This window comes from Syngnathoides biaculeatus, chromosome 23, assembly GCF_019802595.1.
Source record: "Syngnathoides biaculeatus isolate LvHL_M chromosome 23, ASM1980259v1, whole genome shotgun sequence".
Taxonomy (NCBI): Eukaryota; Metazoa; Chordata; class Actinopteri; order Syngnathiformes; family Syngnathidae; genus Syngnathoides; species Syngnathoides biaculeatus.
The window spans coordinates 9269273-9291574 of record NC_084662.1 but is presented as its reverse complement, the minus strand read 5'-3'; the positions used below and the strand labels follow the sequence as shown (position 1 = coordinate 9291574).

Genomic DNA, 22302 nt, shown 5'->3' with positions numbered 1-22302 from the left:
TTTGTCAGTCGGAATCCAACGTTTCCTACCACCGACGTATATTTTTCAACAAGTGGGCTAGGAAGAGGATCTTGCCCAGCTTGTCTGTAAAATTCAGATTTCTAAACCACTGTAATGACTAACATATTCTTGTAGACGGCAGCGTTGCGTTGATTCACAATTTAGATCAGAACAGCTTTTCATTCACGGTGCATTTCATAGTCGTATACCTGGAAATAAATTACTGCACTTTTGCCATAAAAGCCCTTTCTAAGTCTTGTTTTTCTTTTATAGTTTGCGGTGTCACAAAGCAAAAAAATAGCATCATAAATCACTATTCTGATTGACATTTCTTTCACAAAAATCCAATATTCTTCCCATTTTGAAGTGTTATAAAAAGTAAAGTTAAAATGTTATTTTTAAATTTAGAGAGTAAAAGTGAAAACCTGACAGAAAAGTAAAATATTTAAAAAAAATAAAAAAAATCCACTGAAGTATTTATCCGGGCAACAAAATGACCATCTTATATGAGGTTAAAAGCAAAATTGTACACTTTGAAGATACCCAATGGAAGACTGTAAAAAGATCTTTCATTCAGTCTTTAGGTGAGCGCTGGGCGGCTGTTTGTCGCTGGACGGAGGAGAGGTGGCACAAGCTCCAGGAAGTCTTCCAGGTCTGGCAGCAACTCGTTTCGGATCAGGTAGGACATTCCTTATACAATACCTACTACAACGTTTTCCCACCTTTATTGAGCAAAGTCGCATATTTACATGAGAAAAATGATGATCTTGTCCACCATGGTTGGGGAAACGTTGCTCTATTAAATGTGCACTGTTTATTCTACACGCTTTTGGACTCGACTGCTTTCACGTTTGCAGAGTTTGTTCAGAGCGTGGTTGGAAGAAAGAGAGCAAGCCTTGAATGAAGTACAGAGCAGCAATTTTAAGAACCCGAGTGAAATCAACACAAAAGTGCGGCAATTAGCTGTAAGTCGAAAGAGAGAGCACTTTTTCCGGAACCCAGCTACACATTACCCAATTTTCCCGTTTGACTGGCATGTTGTGAAAATGTGTAGATCCTCAAGGAGAATATGGAAAAGAAGAGGAGGACCCTCGACCAACTTTCCGACGCAGGCCGGGACGTGATCTCATTGGTGCGGAGCGACGAGGCCGGAGCTGTCATTGAGGCGGACACCGAAGATTTGACCCATCGCTGGGACAACCTGGTGCAAAGTCTGGAGGACTGCTCCTTCCAGGTGGGCTGACAACATTCCCAGGTTATGAACGGCGCCTGGTGTAAGAAGACGGAGGGGGTCTTGACGCATGAGTGAGCCGAATTCCGAGTTGGTTATTAAATTAGTTCTGAAGCTATTTTCAAGACTTTTAAATGGCATAATAATGCGAATGGCCTTCACTCCACATCAGTCTCATATTGGCCAAAGTCAATTTGTCAGTGATACGATCTAATCTGCCTTTCCTCACTAATAAAAGACTAACCCTCTATCAAGGTGATGGAAGCTGTGACTGATGCTGGGATGACACAGGAGGATGAACTGGTCGTCATGAAGACGGTCGCCGTGGCTGCGTCCGCTGGTGATTCGGCCGCCGACCAGGAGCTGGCTCCCCCCGCCCCGCCCAAGAAACGACTGGTGGAAGCAGACGTCGAAGTCAGGAGGGTGTAAGTGTTGCTAGAAAAGCCTGCCGTGTGGAGAGTTAAACGAGAGAGCCGCTCATCGGTTCTCGATCGTAGTCATCGCTTGTTTTTGCCCAGCTAATATTTGAAACTCTGGTTTCTAAAGAAACCACGGTAATGTCTAATAGATCTTTCTAGATCTGGTAGCGCTGGATTGTTTTTGATTTGAAATCAGCATAGCTTTTGAGTAGAAGATAAAGATTCTGGGGTGAACCTCACCTTGTCACGTGATTATGTTGGAGAGAAATGCCAACATGTTGGAAGTTTAGGCACCTCACAATTTAAAATAGTATGTACTGGTACGGGTCACGCTATGTAATAGAACTTCTGTCATGAATATGAAAAAAGATAGTCAATAATGAATGTTTGGCGGAGACACGAGCGAATTCACACGTTTGCATATTTTTTCCCCAATAGTTTTTTAATTTTTTAATTTTAGCTTTTTTCCTGATTTTTCATTTGTTGTGGCGGGGGAACCAATCCCATAGTCTTATTACGTTTTTTTTTTCATGCTTATTCAGGAATTATTTGGGTTTAAATAGATAAATTCAATGCAAAAAAAATGTGGATTTTTCATAATTCGCCAGAAGCCAGAAGATGACATATATATTTTCTGAGGTTAATTTCTGATAAGTCATTTATCAATAACCACAGGAGAATATGTGTCCTAGGGTGAGACTGGATGCAGAAATTCAGCACTAATCTGTCCACTTTGTGGATTGCAGATTTGAAAATCAACTTTCCAACCACCTGAGCTGGATCAAAAAATGGAAGGCATCCGCTCAAGCTCTCGCCACCACGCATGCAGACGATGCCACCGATATCCAGGAGCTGCAGGAGAAGCTCAAGGTCGTACGAGGAAGACGGTACTGGTTTAGAGAACGACGAGTGGGAATGTGGCGGTCGAATATGTGCTTTGGGCTTTTAGGCTCACGAGGGGGAACTCAAAGCAAAGGAGCCCACCGTCGGTCAAGTGATCCGGGAAGGTCGAGACTTGATGGAGCAGATGCAGAGAAGTACGTGCTGAAGCTGTCACGCCACTTTCAACACAAAATTTGTTTTGAGCAGTATCTTTGACTGGCATTGCCATTTCCTTGTAAAAGACAGTATTTAAGAAGACGCAATTTAATGTATTCATGACCGTCTGACTTTACATCAATACTAAAAACCGAATGGTTTTCATGAGCTCATTTTCTTTTTTTGAAGGCATTTTTGGTTAATGGCATCTTACAGTTCAGTGGTTTTTGCGCCATATATAGCTTTGGCATGCACTTCACGTTTTTTGGTTACCATATAGTAATGGACAATGTAATAATTTTAAGGGTCCAAATGTATGTCAACCGATTCAATGTTTTTCCTTTCAGAGGGCGTTCCTGTGGACTCGGTGCAGGCAGACATAGATGTGATCCAGACCGAATTGGACGCGTGCTCGAGGCAGCTGCGGGCGGCCCGCGAACGAGTGGACGCCCACGCTCGGTACACGGCGCTGTCGGCCGAGCTGGCGGGGCTGGATCGGAGTTTGGATGAACTGGACGGATGGCTGGACTCCACCTGTGCGGTAGAAAAGTGCGACGGGGGCCAACTCAGGAGTCTTTGTGACGAATGTCAGGTAAAGAGACCATCTCTTCAACCAAACCATGTAACTGTTCTGCAAACAATAAACTGCTATCAGGGGGAGTTCATAGTATTTCAAAGACATGTGTGTGTCCGTCCCTTTAGTCCCGACTGGTCCCTCTCAATGCGTTGAGTACGCGTTTGGAGCAACTTTGTGCAGATGCGGAGTCGCTGCCTTCTCTAAAAGACAACACGGCGGCGGTGTCGGCACATCACGCCTCCGCTTTACAGCGGCTGCACAGCAAACAGCAGGAATGCAACCAAGGTAACGGCAACACGCGTACAACATGAAATGGACCACTAATGTCATGTAAGACCTTAAAATAAAACACAAGCTCACCTGAGAAGCTAACGTAGCAGTTTACGTTAGCAGTTATCCGGCTCAATTGCAATGTGCATTTAGCTAGCAAACTATGTCAACATAGTTAGCGACATAGCTACATAGTGTGGGCCGAGGCTTCTGGCTGGCGTTACTGCTACGAGTGCCTCGTTGCATGCTACGAGTGCATGCATGTTACTGAGAGAAGCAGAAAAGTGGTGGTGGTGGTGGGCGGGGGGGGGACAGACACGCCTGCCGGGGTGTCAAATTTATAAAACATTTATTTTAACTTTACAGGGAGTTAAAAAGAAAAGGTCGTCTTTATGGGGATGTCTCAGAATCCTGAGGGGGGGAAAAAGATTGGAATAAGGCTTTAAAGCGCTGTGAATATTTGATGTGAACACTGTCACATTATGTAAGGTTGAAATCACCTGCTAATGACTACGTCGGAAGGAAGACGAGTTGCGAAGAAGAACAGGAGGGTAAAAGGAACGTCAACATCTCAAGTAGTAGAGGGGTTGTGTTTTGTGTCGGCTCCTCCGTGGCATAATGATGAGCTTTGTTTGAACATACATAGCTGTCAAACATAACACAGGGTGGGAAGCCTCACATGAGCACTTCCTCAAAACCTCTCGCTGACCCCCATGTGGTAGGAAAGCAGGCGTAGACGTCTCAAAAGAAGTCTTGTGTTTTTTTTTTGTTTTTTTTTTTTAATATATTTGCAGCCCTCGAGGCCATCCGGGCTCGATCTCTTCTGGTGGAAGGCCTGGAGGCGAGGCTGGCCGCGCTGAAACGAGGCGTCTGCGACGTTGCCACCGCTGAGGCGGCGGTGCAGCGAGCGCAGGTCAGTGGGAACACGGATGAGTTCAGCCTCACTTACAACTTCAATTCAACAATGTTTATTTCATGGCTACCGAGTTTGAATGAAATATTAGATTATGATGAAGGGAGGTTACACAAAATGGGTGCCGGCGGACTGGATGTTTAAAAAGTGGAAATAAATTGTCCGATCGAAAAATCCTGTTTTGGGGGAAAAAAGAGCTGTGTAGTTTTTGCAAAAAGTAACCAATACCTCTTAAGTGTGTTGTATTTATGGTTCAGCATGTTTTTATTCGCCCCCCCCCCCTGTACTTTTCCGTGTACAGTATGTTTCTCCATCAACGACATCATAATTCCCAGCCCCCATCAGCCGACCTTTGTCAGCCTCTTGCTTCTTTCTGCCCTGTATCAGACGTCTGCATCAAGGAATGTTCTTAACTTTGTTTGGTGTGTTTGTGTTCCTATCAGTAGATCTTCAAGCAGACTTAGATTTACTGGACTGTATACTTACTTAAAGGTGTACCTATCCAATGGATGATATACCGTATAAATATATAGTTGTAATACATTTCAGTCTGTACTTTATTCACTTTTACTCTTTCTTTTCTTTCTTTAAATCAAGTACAAACAGTACTTTTTCCATCTCTGCTTACTGTGCATGTCGCTTTGTCCTTTTTTTTTATCTGTACATTTTTTTTTTTATTTACCCCCGCTCGTCGTTCTCTTTACCCCACGTTGGAATGCAGCTCACTCTGAGCTCTTGTTATGGCGGCGGTCCCGGCGAGCTGGGGGTTGTTTGGTAGTTGGCACATTCTGGGCACTGCGCCCTGACTCGCAGCACGCATTTCAGTGTCAAGGAAACATGACGTGACATGATATCCAGTCTTATGGCACGACACGTAGTGTGGAACAAGCCCAAAGTGATATGCTTCAGTCGTTTACAGTACCGGATAAAATAATCAAAGCGGACAGTTGTGGAAAGTGAACTTTTTAATGGGGTGTATACAAGTAGTGTAATGGTGTACCTAACATTAAGCAACCGTGGAAAAACTTGTATCTTCTCCACCTGTGATGCTCCTCAATCCAGGTTAATTGCAGCAAAACAAAAAGTGTGTAAAATGAGCTCTAAAGTGCATTCATTAAAACAATTTTTTTTTTGTTTCCTCGCTAGGGTTTGTGTCTGGATATTGAGCAAACGCAGCAAGCCTCGTATCCCGCAGAACAGCAAAGATGGACAGAGCTCTCCACCAAAGCCCGTGAGGAGCTGGCCACGCTCAAGTGCATTCTGGGAAGCATGAAGGACTATCAGGTAGAAGTGCAAATTTTTGGAATACAGTGAAAACCCCGTTTATCCCAGGGGATGCATTTCACTGCCAGCCACACTTTAATTCTTGCAGTTCTTCAAAACATAGACCAAGAGTGCTTGTATCAAACTGCAGTTGAAATGTTTTTGTCAAACAGACACATTTGACGACACGAAAATCACACTATATGTAGTTCCCACATTCACGGCCACTTTTAAATCAGTCAGCTGGAATCCAATCGTTTGCTGCCATAGACGTATATATTCGTCAGGTATGTTTTTCTGTGGGTAGACGAGGATGAGGGAAATTCAGGTAGGTAAACCACTGCAATAATGAAGAGGTCCCTGTAGATGGTGGCATTGTATCGTTTTGGATTTGAGTAGAAGCCTTAATGTCGCTCTCGTGTTTCTTATTTGTATAATTGTAAATAATTATTTTGCGATCAAAAGGTGCGCTTCAGTCGTGTTTTTGTTGTTTTATGGTTTGAAAAGTCACAGAGGTCTATCTGTTTGACATTTTCTTTTCATGAAAAGCAGTTTTTACAGTTTTTTTTTCTGGTCTCGTTTCCTTTCAAGTCACAAAGTGATGTCGCCTTCAGGTGCAGATGGCGGAGGTGGAGCGTTGGTCGGAGGCGGTTCAGGAGCTTTTGTCCTGGGACGCGACGAGGTCGAGTGACACATGCAGCTTACAAGAAGAATTGAGTCACTGCAAGGTCAGAAGAATAAATCGCCCTCACTCGCCGGACACAATATTAGGAACACGGTTTTGCAATTGGACCATTGTGGACCACATCATGTCGAGTCGTGGCTCTCTTTTTGAAGCTAAATGGTTTTCTGCAACACTAATAAACACCTACTGTTAAGCAGTAGATATTTGGTGTCAATAAAATCTATATCATCTTTGTATAGTCAGTTGGTTATTACAGCTCATGAGATTTTGCTGGCAACATTTTTAATTGGGTTTGTGTCTCTCTTATTGATGCAGGAATATGTAAACGAGATGGAGTCTGTACAGGGTGCGTTGAAGCAGATGGACGAGAGCGTGAGCGCCGTGAAGGCATCTGCGGTACCGGGGCTGGCCAAATGGGGGCAGAGCACGGCGGAAGAGTTCCGAAGTCGATTGGACTCTCTTTCGAAACAGGTGCAAACGCCGATCACTACGATTTTGTAGCTTGCAAATATCTGTGGCGAGCCATGTTTTTGATATCTGGGCCACGAGTTGGGAGAGTTGCTGAATTTGGATTTTTTTTTTATTCATTTGTTTTTTTGTAATAACTCAAGTTGTACGTTTTACAGTTGCTGAGCCAGCAGGATCGTCTCTTAGAGAGCCAGGAGAAGCAAGTGAACCTGAAGAAAGACTTGGCGGAGATGCAGGAGTGGATGGCCCAAGTGGATGAGGAATTCCTAATGAGGGACTTTGAGTACAAAAGTCCAGAAGAGCTCGAGGCGGCGCTGGAGGAAATGAAGGTGACACAGAACGGATGGTGAACGAAAATTTAGAAAAAAGATTTCGGTCCAAACCATGACATCATCAATCCGTCCTGATGCTAGCATGAGAACAGTCCAGGCGTTATTTTCAGTCGACAGTAGCGGGCGATAATGCACAATCGTAATATTAAACATAATGGTGTGTTGAGACTATTGATGCCACATAGAATGTATTCTTGCAAATTCATCCAGGATATGTTACAGACCGTCATGTGAAAATCTGCAATATAGAGAGACCATATAAAGAACAAGTGGAAGAAATGGTTAAAAATATGCAATTTATCGGGGGGTTCACTGTAATAACCGACTTGTCACTCCAACAATCCACATCCTCCTAGAGGGCTAAAGAGGAAGTGCTACAGAAGGAGGTGAAAGTGAAGATCCTGAAGGACAGCATCAACCTGTTGACGTCCAGAACGGCACCCCCAAGTGGTGGAGGGGGAAGCGGTGGCCAGGGGCTGACGGAACAACTGGAGGGCGTTCTGGGCAACTACAACAAGCTCTGCGACCGTCTCAAGAGCAAGTGCCGCACCCTGGAGGTAAACCTGCCTGCAGTTTTGCCTGGGAATCACCGGTGGGGGGGAAAGTGCAACTAATGTTGCGCGTAATGCAGGAGGTTTGGTCGTGTTGGATGGAGCTGTTGCAGTACCTGGACATGGAGCAATCCTGGCTCAACACTTTGGAGGAGAAGGTGCAAGCCACGGAGAGTCTACCAGAGAGCCCAGAGGTGGTGCATGAAGCAATTGAGGTACAAACATGCTGTGGACGCACTTGCATTCTTTCTTCCTCTATTGCTTCCTCCTTTTTCTCACAGGATAAACGATAAACAGTATACTTGTGAGTATTGTTATATTGTCCGTCTTCACGTTTCGCTACACCGTTTGTGCTTAGACAATCATTGCTTAAAGCTTTATGATCCTGTCACAGAGATACTATTTGTTATCCTGTCCATGGGGTTTCCCATTATTATGGTATTTCCTGTTATAAATTCTTCCTTACCACAGCATCCAAATATGACTAAAATAGCAGCATATTATCCAAAATGTCCTTGTGAGTGTGTCCCAAGACTTCAGTCCTCATGGTTTGTACTCTCGCAGAGAGTCTAACACCGAGCCTGTCTGTCTGGTTGCTATATCTGTAGCCTCCCCAGAGCATCACTGTCAAAGTCACTTAGCGTCACAATGCTGCTTCACCCTCTGCTGCTGTATTGTTCAAAAAGATGATGCAAACTCGTAAAGACAATGCCAGCCCCCCTCAAAAAAAAAACAAAAGAAAAGTCCACTACATGACATCACACAAACGACGACCGTCCATTCTCTCCCGCTTCTTTTCTAATTTCTCGATCTGTTTTGACCATTTTCCTCGACGTTGCTTAATGTCATCGCTCGCTTCCTCACGTCCTCGTCTCGCTCGTCCAATCGCCGGCCAGAGTTTAGAGGGCGTGCTCCGCCATCCGGCGGACAACCGCACGCAAATCCGGGAGCTGGGTCAGACGCTGATCGATGGCGGCATCCTGGACGAGCTTATCGGCGAAAAACTCGAGGCCTTCAATTCCCGCTATGAGCAGCTCAACCACCAGGTGAGCACTTTTAAGTTTAATTTAATCTCATTTTTATGATCATACAGTTTTAATCGAAAGTAGTCTTGAATAAAAAGGGATGAACCTCCAATCAGGGTTTATGCCTGCACCAAATAAATCCATTTTTAATTGGAAAAAAACATTGGCTTCCTGTTTGCAGGCTGTCGACAGGCAGATGGGGCTCGAGCAGCAGCTCGGCACACTGAAGGAAAACGAGCAAGCGCTCCAAGACCTCCAGGAGTCTCTTTCTCACCTGGATCAGACCCTCACGTCCTACCTGACCGACCGCATCGATGCCTTGCAGCTTCCGCAGGAGGCGCAGGTACGCCACACCGCAGTGGGCGGCGCCTCTTGTGACGGAGACTGCAATAATTGAACACGGTGGCTCTCAAACCGTGCCCAAAAAAAATGTGAAATTGTTTGACTGGGTACATCCTTCAGAACATCGGGGCAGAGATCGCTGCCCACGAAGTGACTGTGGAGGAGATGCGGAGGAGGAACGTGGCCAACTTGCCGCTGCCGGCCACTGATGGGAAAGCTGCCAAAGGTGGCACCATGCTGGATCAGCTTCAGGTAACGCTGACCCCTCCTGGTGACTGCGTTGAACTGCACTTCTTGTGTCTCAACATATGTTTTGCAAAAACGTCCTAGCAAAGGCTGCCACATACACCCAAATGATGGATCGCAATTCATTGGAAATCACAACAAAAGTTGTGTATTTTGAAAAAAAAAAAAAAATATAGCCTTGTCGATAAAAAGGGGAAAACACAAGATGAAAGTAGTTTTAAGAAAAAAGTTGTATTTTTGCTAAAAATATCGATACTGTATTCCAGGATCCAATTTTTGGAGAAATACTGTGCTCATCTTTTTAGAATAAAGTCTTACATATTCAAAGAAAAAAATACTTAAGTCATAATATTATGAAATTGAATTAGTAGTTATTTTAGATTTTTTGCACTTTTTTCGCAAAAATGTCTTCTTGCTTTTAGATTTTTTTTTCGAGAAAATTTGGCTAGTCTCTGGAGTAAATTTGTATTTTGAAGAGAAAAGTGGTACTAAAAGTAAAAAAGGAATTTTGGGGGGGAAATATGTTGTATTTTCCGGCGGGGTATTTATTTATTTTTAATTTGAATTTTTTTGAAAATGAACTTTCAAAAAAGATGTAAATGTGCAGTAACAAATATGTAATTACACATGGGACAATAGAATTAATACAATGGAAATGCACACGTTAAGCAATTTTTAGTAAGTACAAACATAGCAGTTGCTGGTCGTCTTGTACGTTTTCAATTCTTATGATTGATGCTTTCCCTGCAATGCAGCGAAAACTGCGAGAAATTTCCACAAAGTACCAGCTGTTCCAGAAGCCTGCAAACTTTGAGCAGCGCATGGTGGACTGCAAGAGGGTTCTCGACGGCGCCAAGGACGAGCTGCACATTCTGGACGTCAGGGATTTGGAGCCAGAGAAGATCCAGTCCCACCTCAACGGCTGCATGGTGAGACCGGAACCGGTGTGAATCCGGCAGCGGTTCCTTGACTCGCGACTCGAATCTGGTGGTTGTTTGCGCAGAAACTGTACAAGCTGCTGAGCGAGGTGAAACTGGAGGTGGAGACGGTGATAAAAACGGGTCGTCAGATCGTGCAGAAACAGCAGACGGAGAACCCCAAGGGCATGGACGAGCAGCTGACTGCTCTCAAACTGCTTTACAACGACTTGGGGGCGCAGGTGCAGTGAACCCAATCGCGTTGACTGAGGCGTGAACGACGGCTCGGCGCCGTAAACCGGGAGCACAGCACGATTCTACAAATGTGACAATTGCTGCGACTTTGTTGATTTCTGAATTTTATCTGTTGGGCTTTTGCAGGTAACTGAGGGCAAACAGGACTTGGAAAAGGCCTTGTCTCTGTCGCAGAAGTTCCACAAGGAGACCGCCGCTCTGCAGGAGTGGCTGACCACCAGCGAGGCCGCGCTCCAGCAGAAGAACAACAGCGGAGACATGCCGGCAGACATCGATGCTGAGATTGGCTGGGCGAATGTGAGCACACGCTAATAACGCACTAATTATTAGTACTACTCATACTAATAGTAATAAAAATAATACTTATTCATTCTTTTAATTCCTTTTTTTTTTTTTAGCTATGTATTCTTTAAAAAAAACACGAGATGTGTATTTTAATAAAAAAATGTAGTCGTTTTCATGGGAGAAAAGTATTTTTTTTCAAGGAGGAAAGTTGTAATATTAGGAAGTTAAAGGAAAATATTCATGATTGTCTAAAAAAGAAGATCGGTTTTCATCCATCTATAGATTATCACTGATACCTTTATTTTTAACGTTATTAGATATTATTGTAATTATTAAACCCCACTTATTCTTATTGTACAGTATTTCGAAGGTTTTAAGAGAAGTTGCAAGGTTTAGATATGGTCAATTAATGCAGGCTGCATTCATACATAATGCACCCTGCAGCCCGTGTGTTTCTAAATTTGGCCAGTAGGGCGCAACATAAGACAGGTAGATGCTCCAGAGAACATCTTTTCTCTGATACTACTGTTATAATCTCTGTAAATCTGTATAAAGCTCTTATAGAAGTACTAAAATGTTCAAATGTGGTTTGCGGCGTGACCAGGGCCTTTTGAAGGAGTCCGACTGCCGCCAGCTGGAGTTGTCCAGTCTCATGGCGACCAGCGGCGGGCTGCAGACGCTGGTGGAGGGCAGCGAGACCCAACTGGAAGACAAACTGTCCGGCCTCAACGAGTCCTGGACCCAAGTCCGCACGTGGATCGAGGATTGGCTGAGCGCTGTGCTGGTGGGTTTGTCGTGATTATGGCGAGATCCAAGTCTTGAACACTGGCAAAACACGGCTAAAAGTTGTTTTTCTAGTTTATTCCTTGCAAGAAAGAGGAGGGATGTACAAGGAAAACGCAAGAACGGCAGTACCTTGAGATACTCGTGACCTCACAAGTTTCGGAAGTTTGCATCCACTAAAGTCCACAAGCTTGTTGCTAACTCATAATGGGAAATTTCATAGACAGGCAAACAAATAGTATCTCTATGGTGGTGTTATGCATTTCACATTTAAATATCTCAACCATTCAATTGTTGACGTTTCCTCGGTACAAATACCCAAGTAATGTTGAGTAATGTGCCACGCGCTGCTTCACCGAGTCCGTCTGTGGACGCAGAGTCACCAAAATGAGGTGGAAATCTTCGATGAGAACTTGGCCCACATCAGCACGTGGCTCTACCAGACTCAGATCCACCTGGACGAGGTGGAGCGGCTGGAGCCGGCAGAGCGCCAGAAAGCGGTCAAGGTAAGAAGTGGTTGACGCCGACGGTTGTCTGGTAACTCCAATATGGTTGCCATTTTGAGCTCCTTGTATTTTGAAGCAGTAGAAGTGAACGTGGCTCACTCTTTGGCACATAAAATGTTATTTAATGACATAGCGGTTTGGTTGCGGGAAAAAAAAAAAAAGTAAATGATTAACAAGTATTAAGCAAACAGTTCATGAATGGTGTCACCATTTAGGCGTACTGTACACAGTTATGTTTTGAATGTATTTTTTATTTTAAACACATCTGACTGAATAATACTGAATGCATTAACAACCTGAATAATTTGTGAATGTGCAAATCATACCAATCTGTACCCCAGTAATGGTTTTCATTCAATAATGCTTAAATTATTTCAAACGTCCATTTTAATTGGTTGTTAAAGAACTAGAAACAAATTGGTAATTAATTTGGCAATTTTTTTAATATCACAAAAATGTTGCCACTCGTTCAAATCTATATATTTGTGTTCTGTTATTTAACACGCCAGCAAAAAACCAAACAAAACAAAAAGGGCTGTCAACTAAATGTTGCTATTTTAGCAATTAATTTGAAGCAAAAAGCCAGGATGGCAATTAGGTTGGGATCGTTCACTTGCTGGCTTGAGTTGACGACAAAAACACATTTTGTAGACAAATACTATGATTTTAATGGCACTGTTAACCCCCATTTATTGCAAGGGATAGGCTTCGGACCCAGTCGCGATAGTTAAAATATGCGATGAGGAGTGACCGATTATGTGCCATTAGAACATGCTGGAGGAGTTGGAGGACGTCGGTCTGCGTGTGGACAGCGTCCGGGACCAGGCCGTCATCCTGATGACCAGCCGGGGGCCCGCCTGCCGAGACGTAGTGGAGCCAAAGCTGGCCGAGATCAACTGCAACTTCGACAAAGTCTCGCAGCACATCAAAACTGCTCAGGTGGACTTATGCTGTGCCTTTCCCGTGAATTCAATTCTCAGTTAATTCTCATAAATTCCCATCATTTCCATTGAAATGTTCCAACTTGGACTACAACGGCGCCTTGAAATGGCAGTTTAATTTTCCTGCTGTGACCGTGCTTGCAACTCAAAGCAACCTTTCACCATTGAATTGAGTTGAATTGCCATTAATTCATTCTAGCCTCCCCTAAAAATCAACATACGTGGGGAAAAATGCTTTAAAATGTAGCACTTTTATAAGAATACATGGAGTAATGACACAATTAAATTGACTGTCAACAAATAGGTTTTGCCACATTTTTTTTTTTGTTCACTTCAGTTCAATGGATATTGTGCAACTCTGACAATCTTGTCCACTTGGGGGCAGTATACACAGATACAGGAAGAAGTGTTTCACAATATATTCGATAATATGCAGTAGTATTAGTCTATTTTTTTTCCCCTCAAAATGTTAAAGAATTAAAGTCTTTGACTATTTATCCGTCTACATGTGTTGCTCTATTGTTTGTTTTATGTGTGGCATTTTTTTATATTTAATTGACCTTTACTGGAAGCTCTCAAAACTTACTAGACATTTCCACCTCTTTGCAACCTTATACAGTCAAGTGTTGGGGGATATTAAAAATGTGTTTCCATGCAGATGATGACCAGTTTGGACTCAGGAGGCGTCGACGTGACCCAGCAAGCAGCACCTCAGCAGGTAGAATCGCTGACTGCACGCATGTCGCTATGTTCTTGCTAGCCACTACCTTGCAATCGTAAAAAATGAACAAAATGATCAAAGATATATTTTCCAACTTTTTGTGTTTAGCAAGTTCTTCCAAACCTGGAGACCTCAGTCGAGACTCAGACTGAAGATCTGCTATCCAGTGAGGTGCAGGAGTTTCAGGCCCAACTCCAGGATATGTTCAAGACTCTGCAGCAGGACCCTGAGAAGATCCCTGATGACGACAAGGTAGCATTGTACTGTGTGTTTTTTTTTTTTTTTTTTTTTTATGAAGGCCCAAGTCGAAACAAAGTGTTCTTATCAATTTTTATGACACTAATCACGTCAGTGGCACAAAGCTGGCCAATCGGAAGCGAGGTCAACGTCCCAGTCAGGAAACCTTGTTTGAGGCTTGGAAGGGAAATTTCTCTTTTCTCGGGTATGAAGTCTCTCATACATATTGTCTGAGTTTTTTTTTTCCTCTCCTGGCTTGTCTGGTGTCCAGATGGATGAGGAAAAAGCCAGCGTGGAAAACCTGCTGAGACGAGGAGAAGATTTGCTGCAGCAAACCTCCGACGAGGTCCAGAGGGAGGACTTAAGGATCCTGCTGCTCCGGCTCCAGAACCAGTACTCCTCGCACAGGGTTAGACACGCACTCTTATTCAGATATCACCCGGCGTTGTCCGCTTCTGTTAACTTGTTGTGTTTTTAGGAGTTAAGGGTCCTGAGAAGCAGGCAGCTCGACGTAGTTTCGTCTTCCCGCATGATCACCCAGCAGATAAGAGACGTTCCGCCTGAGGTGAGCTCCGTTAGATCGCTTTTTTTTCCCAAGTTCAACGTGACCCAGTTGCTGTTATTTATTTATTTTATAAACATTAACCACCATTCGTGAGAAATCAAGCCATAAAACAAAGAGAATGACACCTTTTGGATTTAAAACAGACAAACAACTGCCCCAAAAAAAGGCCCTGCTAGCATAATACGAATTAGCTCTGTTGCAATTATTGAGCCACTTGAAGCAATTCGATTGACCACAGACAATGTAAAAATTACTCACAGTCAAAATTTATCATCCAGCATGTACCTGAAATATTAGTACGGTACTGATGAGCTAGTTATGAATCCCACTTGAGTTCTGGCCAGGCCACACACACACAGCTGCAATCTGATTTGGCTACTGCAAGAGAGAAGTGGGATTCATTAAAACATTATAACTAAACCTTCTGGTCGCGACACTGAAACACTCTGGACAAAATTACAAGGAGTCTGTTTCCGTTTTAAGTGCATCTTTTTTTTTTTTTCGTAGCTTCATTGGCATGGTCTTATTTTTTTCTGTTCTCAGAGAAAGTAGCACAAAAGCCCCCCCATAAAAAGACGGTTAATAATTTGATGCAGGCTGCAATGAAGATCGAATGAGGCGCATCGACGCTAGTTTGATACGTCAGCAAAATTATAGTCAAATTCCCAATTGTGCAAGTTTGAGTGCGTTCCGACGCCAAGGCGCACTGTAATTGTTTGTGTGTGTGGTGCAGGATGTGGAGTCGTTAGCGGACCGCGGCCCCTCGCAGAGCCAGTCCAGCTACCTGCTGGACGTCAACAAAATGCTGCTGGCAATGGCCGACAGCGAGCTGCTGCTCAACTCCTCCGAGCTCAACGGGGGGCTCTACGAAGACTTCTCCAGCCAGGAGGACACACTCGGGGTCCGTCGAGCTTTCAGTTTCACAAACGACAATTTGTTGATCTAAATATTGGTTAAAGCGCGGTGGTTACCGCTGGTGCACTGGTCATCCTTCGGTCTTTCCTTCAGACCATCAACGACAACCTGGAGCAGCTGGGCGAACGGGTGAGCGCAATCCACGAGCGCCACCCGGACGTCATCCGGGACGCGTCGCCCGCCGAGGTCTCCCAGATTGAGGACGCCCTCACGCAGCTCAACGCCGAGTGGGACCGCCTCAACCGCATGTACAACCAGCGCAAAGGGTGAGCGCGAGGCGTGCACTGAAATATACCATCATTCGGTTTTGCGGTTTGTATGGCAACATTTCTATTTCAAAAGAGGGAACACGGTACTCGATTTTCACGTGTTTTTGCTTACCTCTGTGAATAATCTCTTAAATAGTGATTTTTTTTTTTTTTTAAACCCCCCCGCCCCTCCAGTCCTTTTTCCACACCTCACTTAACACACATTCACTGCCATTGACTGCTTTAGAAGTCAAATGTCCACGTTAACTGTGAAGCCTGGCATCGGCTCATCGGCACAAACGGTTGCAAACCTTTATCAGGAATTCTATTAGCTGAACCAATAAGGTGATTTTCAGTAATTACATCAACTTTGGCCCGTTGTTACTAGTCAAATAAATAGTTCATTGGATAAGGTTACCCATCCAAAAGTCATTTCCACGCTGCTCCTTTTAACAGATCACATTTGCTCCCCTACAGGAAATAACCCTCGTGGTCCATCAGTCCCGTGCAAAATTGTTTCTTCCATCTGGCGGTTTATTTACTCGATATGCAAATTTCTCTTCTTCCCGACAATGGGTGTTTAGTGACGGAGTTCAAATGGTTGCACCCTGCAGTCATTCAGACTAAACCATTAAGCGAAACAAAGTGCAGTGTTCCCCCGCCACATCACGGTTCATTGCGGTCTCACTCGGTTTTAATTAACGACGCACGTGTTTTGGTGGCGCAGGAGCTTTGACCGCGCTCTTGAGGAGTGGAGGCACTTCCACTGCGACATGAACGACCTGAGCCAGTGGCTGACCGACACGGAGAGGTTGCTGTCGGACGGCGTCGGACCCGAGGGACAGTTGGACCTGGAATTAGCACGCCGCCACCAAGAGGTCTGCAGAAGATGAATTCCATTTAGAAACACGAAGTGCTATCAAAACATGTACTTTATAAAAAGGAAAAAGTGTGTAGTAAATTGTAAGATGTAGCATGTCACAAAAAAACAAAACAGCCCATGACAGATAAATGATATAAATTGTATATCGTACAGCTGGTGTGATGAAGCTTCCTTCAATATGAGTTCAACGCATTAATCATTATCCCCAAAGTTATGCTATGACTGTGTTTGGATTATTCGGCGCCTGTTAGGCGCTCTTTGATAATTCAACGGCGTTCCCGGCGGAGGCGTGTTGTTTCTGTTATGCATATATTAAACAAACAACTACAATTGATCCAAATTGATTATGCACAAGAGAAGACCAGACGGCGTCTTTGTTTGGTTCCGAAAGCTCGAGCTACGCGCGGTCTTCCCGAGTTGTTTACATGCATTTTCGCAGGTTTTAAGAGCGGCTGACGGGATTAAGTGACACTAATTAACAGAGGTGGCGGAGTCGGAGTCTAATATCTTGGGAGTTGCTTGGCTAAAACTTGTACGAGACGTGGACTTGGCTCGCTGTGCATGTGACTGATCTACATGACTCGGGATTTGCACATCTGCCGTTTGTTTTGGAACGCAGAGGCCACCTCGTGAATGGCAACAATGTAAATTTCAGTCTCTTCCCCCACATTTTCGCTTAAAGATTAAAAGTAGAGGTTGTAATGCTTCGGATCTGTACGGTTTTCTTGAAAAACTCAAGTTAAAAAAAAAGAAAATCAAGCATACAGTTGATGATCACAAAAACATGCACATTAAATTGGGACAAAAACGATTTGACATTTTGGGTGTGGTTCCCCTTCAACCTTGTTGGATTTGAACTGTAAGACGTGTAAGAATCTTTCCGTCCGTTTCCCCCCAGGAGCTGGAGGACGGGCTCGCCGGCCACCAGGCCGTCCTGGCAGGCCTAACGGGCGCGGGGGAGCGCATCAGCGGCCAGTTGTCCTCTCCCGACGGCCCGCTGCTGGAAGAGAAACTCCATGCCCTGAATCAGCGTTGGAGGGCTGTGAAGCGCCAGGTTGTGGAACGACAGCGCAGGTACGGGGTGAAATTGTAGCGGATATTATGCAAATAAAGAGCGATGATGGCGATATATATACACTTGTAACGCCATCATTTCCGCAACTGGATTACGTTTAGTTTAAGTTTCGGATTGCCGGTGTAGTACAGCACGGAGGTCAGCACTTCCTGCCCATCCGCTTTGTTTCCTTATCGGTGCGGTCAATTAGTCGCCAATGCTAATTTAAATGTAAATTTCAGGATTAAGTCTGCTACCTGGGGTGGTGGTGATCGTGGTGGGGGGGTGAGGTGGAGATCCTAATCTGGGTAAATAATGTCTGGCCTGCAGGCTGACTGGAGGGGATGCGGCCCTGGCGGAGCTGAAGAGGAGAAGCGAGGATTTGGCTTCATGGCTGCAGCAGGCGGAAAATGCCTTGGTCTCGCTTCCCGTTTCCTCCACTGACCAGAACCTCAAAGAACTCAAGGTAGGCACAACATACGGACTTTAGTGACCTTAGTGAGAGCCGAAGCATCTTCGAAGGCAACCAGAACGGTGCAGTTGTGGTTGATACAATGTTGTGAGAATGAAATGACCTCAATCAATGAGAATTTGTGCAACCTTATTTTTAACTTCTTCAAGTGGAAAAAAAGTAGGCTGTTATTTGAGGTGAGGCGGTCGACTGATTAAGGTAGCGTGACGATTGGAGGGAAAGCCACTATTCTTTTTTTTTTTTTTTTTTTTTTTTTTTTTTTTTTGAACTGACGAAAGTTTCAGCCCAGGTTTTTTTTCTACACGATTTGTTCCAGTCGGGCCAATGTGATTACCTTTCCTGAGATCAATAGCACTTGATGAGATAAATGCCCCGAGCGTCTTCCCTCCCAGGCCTTGGCCGTGGAGGTGGACGCGCAGAATGAACTCCTCGGCTGGCTCAACAAACACGGCCCGCAGATCCTGGCCGACCCCGCTGTCGGCGCACACAGCAGAGACCACCACGTGGGCAAACTCCGAGCCGTCAACCTCAACTGGAGCAAGGTGGGAGATTGAAAGTCTGCATGTTTTTTTTTTTTGGACAATATATGTGAAAACGATTGCATTTGAGTACGCTTGTTTTGTTAAAAATGGATCATCGTAGTTGCAGGAGGAACAGATCAACCAAAACGATAAATGCGTGCAGATTAATTTCCGTTTATTTTGGGTGGTGCCCCTGTTGGTGTGTAACTTGACACGACTGCATTAAAAGCCATAATGCCAACTTGAACGATACAGTCATGCAAGAGGGCTATTTTTATTTTATTTTTTTTGATAATCTGCTAAGTAGTGATGTTAGAGGTCCAAGTATTCCACTCGACAACAACCATGTGTTGATCTAAAAAAAAAAAAAAAACGCATATTCTTCTTCCTTTGACTCATCCAAAACTCCCGTTTTGCATTCTTGAATCCCAACCTGAAGGTAACCCACGAGTTGTTGGACAAGGTCGGGCAGGTGGAGGCCGACCTGCAGAGTCACGCTCACTTCCGTGACAAAATGAACCGGCTCACCGACTGGGTGGTCATCACGCACCAGACCATCACAAATCGAGGCCTGAGTCCCGGCCAAGCGCAGGTCCCGTACCGTTCACGCTGAATCCCAATAGTTTGATTGATTTGCTTTTTTTTAAGATTTAAAATAAAGAATAGTTAAAAAAAACAAATCTCCGACTTGAAAAAATTTAAAATCAACTTCCAAGCATCTGAGACCAAATCGTGAGTAATATTAATCAGTTTTACACAGCACTTTCATAAAAGTCAAATGTCTTATAAACATAACGCAATCAGCAATCATAGTAAGTGAAGTGGTTTTTGTAAATAGTTCCAGAAAACGGGAGCAGCAAACTTATATGCGACTCACACGCTTTAAACCAATTAATACTTGTTAAAATTACACTTTTTGACGTGTTCTGTATTATCCATATGTATTTTGTAATCTTTTGCTGCCAGGAAATACTCGACTGCCACTTTGAGGAAATGACAAAAAGATTTTTCTCGCAGAAATCTCCAAATAAGAGGCAAAGCGTGCTTGCTACAAAGACCTTTCAGTTTGTTTGCTGTGAAAAGCTGAGGCATTCAAACATTGTACATTTAAATACATAACTCTTCAACCAAACCACGTAGTTTTGCTTAGCGAAAGCCCCCTAGCTTAATGCTAACATAAAATGCAAAAACACTATCTACAGGCTAGTGGAATTAGCTTAGATGTTTTGTGAATTTGTGTTAGTATTCAAACAACCGCTACTGCAATGCACACAGGAATATATTTACGCTACATCAGTCTTACTTAATTTTGCTGTCTGTTACTCAAGATTAGTAATAAATGACGAACCGCGGGAGGGACTTTGTATTCACAGAGTCATCCCCGAAAACACGTGAACCCTCTCCAATTGTTTGCAGGCTTTGGAGGTCTCCATGAACGACAGGAAGAAGGACCTGGAAGACCTCCTGGCCCACTCCATTGAACTGCAGAGACGCCAGCAGCTGTCTCCTCATGAGAAGGTTTCCTTCCCCTCGCAGTGTGATTCATTTAATAAGCGCTCCGAAATTCACAGTACTGTGTAATTACACTATATTGCAGCAGGTCATTTTCTGTCTTGGAACTGATTGCGGCTTAATTGGCTGTTTTATGAAAGCGCTGTTCCTCATCTCATCCTGTGAATGTTTCACGGCGGCCGCACGCAGAGCAAAGTGGAGCAGCTGGCGGCCGACTGGAAAGTTCTGGATGGCCGACTGAGGGAGTCCCTGCAGGCGCACGTCTCCCCGTGGACGCTGCACCACACTCGCGTTGTGGAGCACCAGCAACTCGGTAAACGGCACTCGCGTTTTCACGCGCCTTGCGGCGGAAATCTTTGGCCTCAGTGAAACTGGAACTCTTTCAAGTCAGCGTTGCGTTGCCCCAATTGTCAGCGGCGTTGGTTTCTCCGTTTCTTTCACCTGACACAAAAACCCATAACCTTCTACCAATAGAACATGGGATTATTTTTATTATTATTTTTTTTTTTTTTGAACCAAAACAGTACTTTTTAAACTTAAAAAAAGGCAGAGAAAACATAGTTTGTGTCAAAAGACCGTGACATTGGCGCAAACTAGTTTATCGCACACTTCAATCTTTGATGTATTTATTTTTCCTCAACGTTTTTAAGATTTACTTGTAATTTATATTCCTTTACATGAATATTTTGATATTATATGCATTATACAACACATTTTGTGTTGGTGTTGCATGAATCATCAGCCGGCATAGGAGTACCAGAACCATTTGGTGTTTACAAATACAGTACTGGGGGAGGAAGAGGTGAGCTTTAATTTCCGAAATGAAAAATGCCTGCTGAAATTACAAATCACCTGGCGAGCCGCGTTCGCCGGTGAGCGTCATTCATCACGATTTGGCGCTCGCGCTCGGGAACATCGTTAATATGCACCCCGTCGTATTTCGATAAACGTTTCGACAATGACCTTGCGCTGATCACATGATAGGCAAAAACCTTTGCTTTTATCTCGTTTTAACCCTCCCACACACTTTGAACGCAATAAATGAATTGGAACACACCTAACTTTAATTATGAATGCATTTTTAATGCAAACCGGCATTAAGTGATGGCTAATCACAAACCTTCCAACGGCTTCTAACGTTACGTTCGGTCCGTCGGGGGCGGGGTCACTCCGTTGCAGTCGCCGTGTCTTCAGTGCCCTCGGCTGTCCAAATGGCCAGCCTGGCGAGCGAGGACCCCCATCACCAGACCCCGCACACGCCCGACTCCGTGGCGCCCACCGACCTCAACGAGACGGCCACCGAGTTGGCGGACTGGCTGGTCCTCATCACGCAGATGCTCAAGTCCAACATCGTCACGGTCGGCGACACCGAGGAGATCAGGACCACCGTGGCGCGCCTGCAGGTGACAGCGGCGCTCTCCGTTCCAAGTTTTAGCGCGATCTCGTCCGAGGCCGTGTTGAGAATCGGTCGCGTTCCACGACATCATTTTGTGTTGCTGTTCGAATGTGAAGCAAGAATAGTGCACTCATTATGTCCTACAACGCCATTGAGATGCTAGGAAAGTAAATGTAAACATTTTTCCATTTTTTTTCTTTTAATTTTTTACTTTTAGTTTTTTTTTTTTAACCATGACATCCTCTTTTTTTTTTTTTTTTCTTCAAATTTTCAAGCCCCATTTGATTTTCATTATTTTCCTTTACAGACGATAAATAGCAACTTTGCTTCCAAATTTATTCGATCATTTTTTTCCTTTATTGTATCATTTGACTTTTGTTTTTAATCTTTAAATATTGTTTTTTTTTAATCTATGATTTTATTCATTTTTGGCCATTTTTAAATGTTTGTCTTTTAATGCTTGAATCTCTTTTGTATTTATTTACTTATTCATTTTATATCAATTCATTTTCTTTACATATGGACTAATTTTTTTGCTCTGTTTTTCCCCACTTTTTTGTACTTTTTCTTTTTAAATTATTGACTCTGCATCCATCGGATAGGCTTTGAATTTTTGAGGTCTCACAGTACAAATTGTATGCCAAAAGAAGAACTTTTTTTTGTTTATAAATCCTGTCCATGATGCGATAGCGGATGTCCAACATATTACACGTGCATACAAAATAAGTCCA

The 22302-nt window shown here is 43.9% G+C and overlaps 1 protein-coding gene across 7 annotated transcripts in view; it reads left to right on the top strand.

The window, feature by feature from the left end:
- The window catches only part of utrn (utrophin), a 137973-nt gene that overhangs the window by 26004 nt on the left and 89667 nt on the right, over positions 1–22302 (top strand). For 5 of the 7 annotated variants that reach the window (XM_061811845.1, XM_061811843.1, XM_061811842.1 and 2 more), the window contains 38 exons: positions 578–679; positions 858–965; positions 1055–1234; positions 1487–1656; positions 2397–2520; positions 2600–2687; positions 3036–3280; positions 3391–3550; positions 4330–4448; positions 5595–5732; positions 6326–6439; positions 6712–6867; positions 7023–7193; positions 7553–7753; positions 7828–7962; positions 8644–8793; positions 8954–9115; positions 9235–9366; positions 10116–10289; positions 10364–10519; positions 10659–10829; positions 11422–11601; positions 11978–12106; positions 12875–13069; positions 13706–13765; positions 13877–14020; positions 14277–14414; positions 14484–14570; positions 15304–15471; positions 15579–15751; positions 16461–16611; positions 17515–17690; positions 18001–18136; positions 18535–18684; positions 19103–19255; positions 20080–20181; positions 20365–20488; positions 21355–21578. In XM_061811845.1, the coding sequence (XP_061667829.1) occupies positions 578–679; positions 858–965; positions 1055–1234; positions 1487–1656; positions 2397–2520; positions 2600–2687; positions 3036–3280; positions 3391–3550; positions 4330–4448; positions 5595–5732; positions 6326–6439; positions 6712–6867; positions 7023–7193; positions 7553–7753; positions 7828–7962; positions 8644–8793; positions 8954–9115; positions 9235–9366; positions 10116–10289; positions 10364–10519; positions 10659–10829; positions 11422–11601; positions 11978–12106; positions 12875–13069; positions 13706–13765; positions 13877–14020; positions 14277–14414; positions 14484–14570; positions 15304–15471; positions 15579–15751; positions 16461–16611; positions 17515–17690; positions 18001–18136; positions 18535–18684; positions 19103–19255; positions 20080–20181; positions 20365–20488; positions 21355–21578 (5646 nt within the window). Of the gene's footprint in view, positions 1–577; positions 680–857; positions 966–1054; positions 1235–1486; positions 1657–2396; positions 2521–2599; positions 2688–3035; positions 3281–3390; positions 3551–4329; positions 4449–5594; positions 5733–6325; positions 6440–6711; positions 6868–7022; positions 7194–7552; positions 7754–7827; positions 7963–8643; positions 8794–8953; positions 9116–9234; positions 9367–10115; positions 10290–10363; positions 10520–10658; positions 10830–11421; positions 11602–11977; positions 12107–12874; positions 13070–13705; positions 13766–13876; positions 14021–14276; positions 14415–14483; positions 14571–15303; positions 15472–15578; positions 15752–16460; positions 16612–17514; positions 17691–18000; positions 18137–18534; positions 18685–19102; positions 19256–20079; positions 20182–20315; positions 20489–21354; positions 21579–22302 lie in introns of those variants that run through there. The other 2 variants (XM_061811841.1, XM_061811846.1) reach the window with 2 other exon arrangements.